At 38.8% G+C, this 3794-nt stretch overlaps 1 protein-coding gene across 1 annotated transcript; it reads left to right on the top strand.

Annotated features, from left to right (window-relative positions):
• The first annotated feature begins 1541 nt into the window (after nucleotides 1-1541).
• Nucleotides 1542-3500, top strand: LOC136244060 (52 kDa repressor of the inhibitor of the protein kinase-like). Its single transcript, XM_066035582.1, has one exon. The coding sequence runs from the start codon at nucleotides 1542-1544 to the stop codon at nucleotides 3498-3500; it is 1959 nt and encodes a 652-aa protein (XP_065891654.1).
• The last annotated feature ends 294 nt before the right edge of the window (nucleotides 3501-3794 follow it).

The raw sequence follows: 3794 nt of genomic DNA on the forward strand, positions 1-3794 counted from the left end.
CAAAATCATTCGGAAAGCCTTATTGCCTTTCATTGAGGAAAAATTTCCAGTCTGCCACCGTTTTATGCAGGACAATGATCCGAAGCACACCTCTAAGAAAGCACAGAAATTCTTTGAAGATAACAATGTTGAGTGGTGGAAAACTGCTGCTGAGTCCCCCGACCTCAATCCTAGAGAACCTGTGGCATGAGCTTAAGGAGTTCATTAGAAGGGAAGTGAAGCCACATACTAAGGATGAGCTAATTGAAGGGATTAAGAGGTTTTGGGCTACAGTTGACAGGAGGAAGTGTACCAGGTACTAGAGTATAACTTGTAAATGTGGACTCTTAAAAATGAGCATTTCTGTAAATTTGTGTCTGGTTAACATTTTGTACTTGCTCTACCGTAATTTTATTGCCATCTGCAGGTACATTCGCCACTTGGCGAAGGTGATCCCGAATGTTGTCGAAGTTGGTGGAGAACCCACTGGTTACTAAACCTTTTAATGTAACCCCAACGGCTTTTTTAAAAGCTAATCTTACATCTCTAAAGAATATTCACCTATGACTATAATATATGTCCAGCTTCTAGCACCTCGGAAATTATTGTGAAGATAAAGCAACAAGTAAACCAGCAACAATGACACCATTTTTACAAGTTGAAAAGGTAACAATATACAGTAAACTAAAGTTAATAATAATCAGATTCTTATACAAGTACAATTAACTGAGGAAAAATCAGCAAGCTAAGATAGTTTTAAGTGATCATAAAAGTATTAAGGAGAGGAGGTTTACTGTCCAATGGACTCCCAACAGTCCTTCCAAGCATCCTCCCATTCACTACGTGTCTTGTACAGTTTTGGGACTGCTGCTCTATATACAACTTCTTTCAAGTCAGTCAGTTCCTTTTCAGGGAGCCGGTGATAATATTTTGTTCCCATCATCGTACACGCTGCCATGACATTTTTACCAAAGAAAGACTCTTTGGCAAGGTTTACTGAAAATCTAGTGATATTTTTTACTGTAATGAGACGATCGTATTTTTGTGCAACTTCATTAGTTGGGATTAGCTTGGTTTTATCGATTGCAGGTAAAACACATTTTTGACTGGAAATCTTGATGGAGTTTCCTTCTGATGATTCCCCTCCTACAAAATCATTATTTGGGCTAGGGGAGACAAGGAAACAGTGCAGGCCCGTACGCAGGGGGGGCGTTCGACCGAACCCCCTATTTTGGTGGTCTTAAATTAACTTTGTTTATAAACGCTAAATAAAAACCTTATTCGCTGTACATCACGCTATTCATACGTGGCAACTAGTGAACGGTTCGGAATGTCTTGCCACGATGCCATGCGAGATGCCACGATCGAGGTGGAAGCCATAATCCATCGTGCACGAATATAATTATTATAAATATATCTTTTGGCGTTTAATCAATTAAGAGTTTTAATGACCTGCACGTGGTGGTTGTGATACACGTATTTAAGCGCCTTCATGAAGCGGATTCACAATAATGATTCTGATATAAGAAGCTACTTTCCTACTACAAAGAAATCAGTGGAAAATGAAGGAAATCAAGGTAAGCCATTGTACAGCTAGTACTGCTGGCCAGCTGCATCGTGACTGTATGCAGGCTGCTGATGCTCTGAAGGATTCCATTGTCAATCCAACATCATGTCGAATTGACATTATCAGTGACACTCGGCTTCAAACTCGCATAATTCAGAATAAACATATTCTCCAACAAATTGTCCGTGCTGTCCTTTTTTTGGGAAAGCAACGCTTGGCATTTCGCGGGGACAAAGAAGACATAAACTCATCTAAAAATCCCAGGAATTTTTTGGCGCTATTGAAAGACTACGCGGAGCATGATGAAATACTAAAGGCTCATTTGCAACATCCACAAGCTAGAAATGCAACGTACATATCCCCAAGATCACAAAATGATATCATTGATGTTATAGGGATTGATATAATACAGGCCAACATTATTGAAGAAGTTAAAAAAGCTGAATTTTATTCTGTGCTTGCTGATGAAGTGTCTTCTCACAATACAGAACACCTACCAATTTGTGTTAGGTTTGTTGATGGCAATTTTGAAATCAGGGAGGATTTTATAGGTTATGCGAAATTAGAGAAGGTTAGAGCACAAGATATTGCAAATGCGATCAAAGGAATGCTGTTGGGGGCTGGACTTTCACTGAATGAACTGCGAGGTCAAGGTTATGATGGAGCATCAACTATGGCCGGAGAACGATCAGGTGTTCAAAAAAAAATCCGAGAAATTCAGAGCAAAGCTTTATATACTCATTGTGCTGGTCATTCACTGAATCTTGCAATCATAAATTCTTGCTCTGTTTCGCCAATACAAAACTGCATTAGCCAAGTAAAGGGAATTACAATATGGATCAAGTCTTCTCCCAAGCGAGAAGAGCTCTTGAAAACAGTATATCATAAAGGAATTCAGTGTGGGGCTGTTCAGTCACGTTTTCCACTGCTGAATGTCTGTATAACTCGCTGGGTAGAGAATATTGATGGCTGGGAGAGATTTGCTTTAAGTCACCCTTTCTTGCTTCACATGTGCGAGGTCATTATATACGGTGATGACAATTTTGAATTGTTTAATGACAATTGGGCTGCTGATGATAAAAGAAATGCCATGGCTTACCTTAAGATCTTGGAATCATTTGAATTTATTTTTTGCTTGGTAGCATTGCAACGTTCCCTTTACTACTTGAAAGAAGTAGCAGTAAAGCTTCAAGGGAAAAATCAAGATATTGTATCTGGAGTTGCACACGTTGAAGAAGCATCCAGAAACCTAAACTCTTTGAGGGAAAAAGCAGATGAGTATACTCATAGAATATTCGAGCACAGTAGCAGAATTGCAGCAAAATCAAACATTGCCATAACTATGCCACGAGTAAGCCAAAGACAAAGTCACCGAGCAAATACACAGTTTACTTCCATAGAGGATTACTTCAAAAAAGTAGTGATCATTCCCTTCCTCGATCATCTAATCAGTAATCTGTCATATAGGTTTGACGCACATATGAATCAGGCAGCTGGAATTCAGAGATTGATTCCTACCAATATTACAGAAGAGTTAGCCACCTGCAATATCAGAGAAGCTGTGAATTTTTATAAGGATGACTTGCAAAATCCTGATGTTATAGATGAAGAGTTACATCGCTGGAAATTGAAATGGCTTGCTATTGCAGACAGACCTCAAACTCTTTCAAGTACACTAAAAGAATCTGGCAGCTTTCCAAACATATTTACCTTGCTAAAACTTTTTGCAACGTTGCCATTAACATCGTGTTCATGTGAACGTTCTGCCTCTGCTCTCCACAGATTAAACAACTACATGCGATGCTCTCAAACTGAACAAAGATTGACTTCACTGGCATTGATACATAGCAATTACGATGTCAAGATTGATGTAGATACTGTTTGCAAGAAGTTCATAGAGAAACACCCTCGAAGGATTGAACATGTTAACATGTTATTTAGCAATACAGATTAGCAAGAGTGTATCTAGCTATATAGCAAGGTATGTCTTATTATAACTACGTAAGTACTAGCTAGCTAGCTATATGAAGTTTTGTACATTATATTACAGACAGTTGTTATCATCTGCTAAATAGGTACGTATAGTAGTTATAATGTGTGTTATGGCCACTTTGCTTTGGTGTGGTGATATACTTATATTATGTGCCATTGTTTGCAGAAACCTTCATTTAGGCATATTTTTAATGTTAAAATATAACAGGTTTGTCAGCGTCTGGGGGCTGTGCCCCCAGACCCCCACGTCTAGGAT

This window comes from Dysidea avara, chromosome 14 (genome assembly GCF_963678975.1).
Source record: "Dysidea avara chromosome 14, odDysAvar1.4, whole genome shotgun sequence".
NCBI classification, from domain to species: Eukaryota; Metazoa; Porifera; class Demospongiae; order Dictyoceratida; family Dysideidae; genus Dysidea; species Dysidea avara.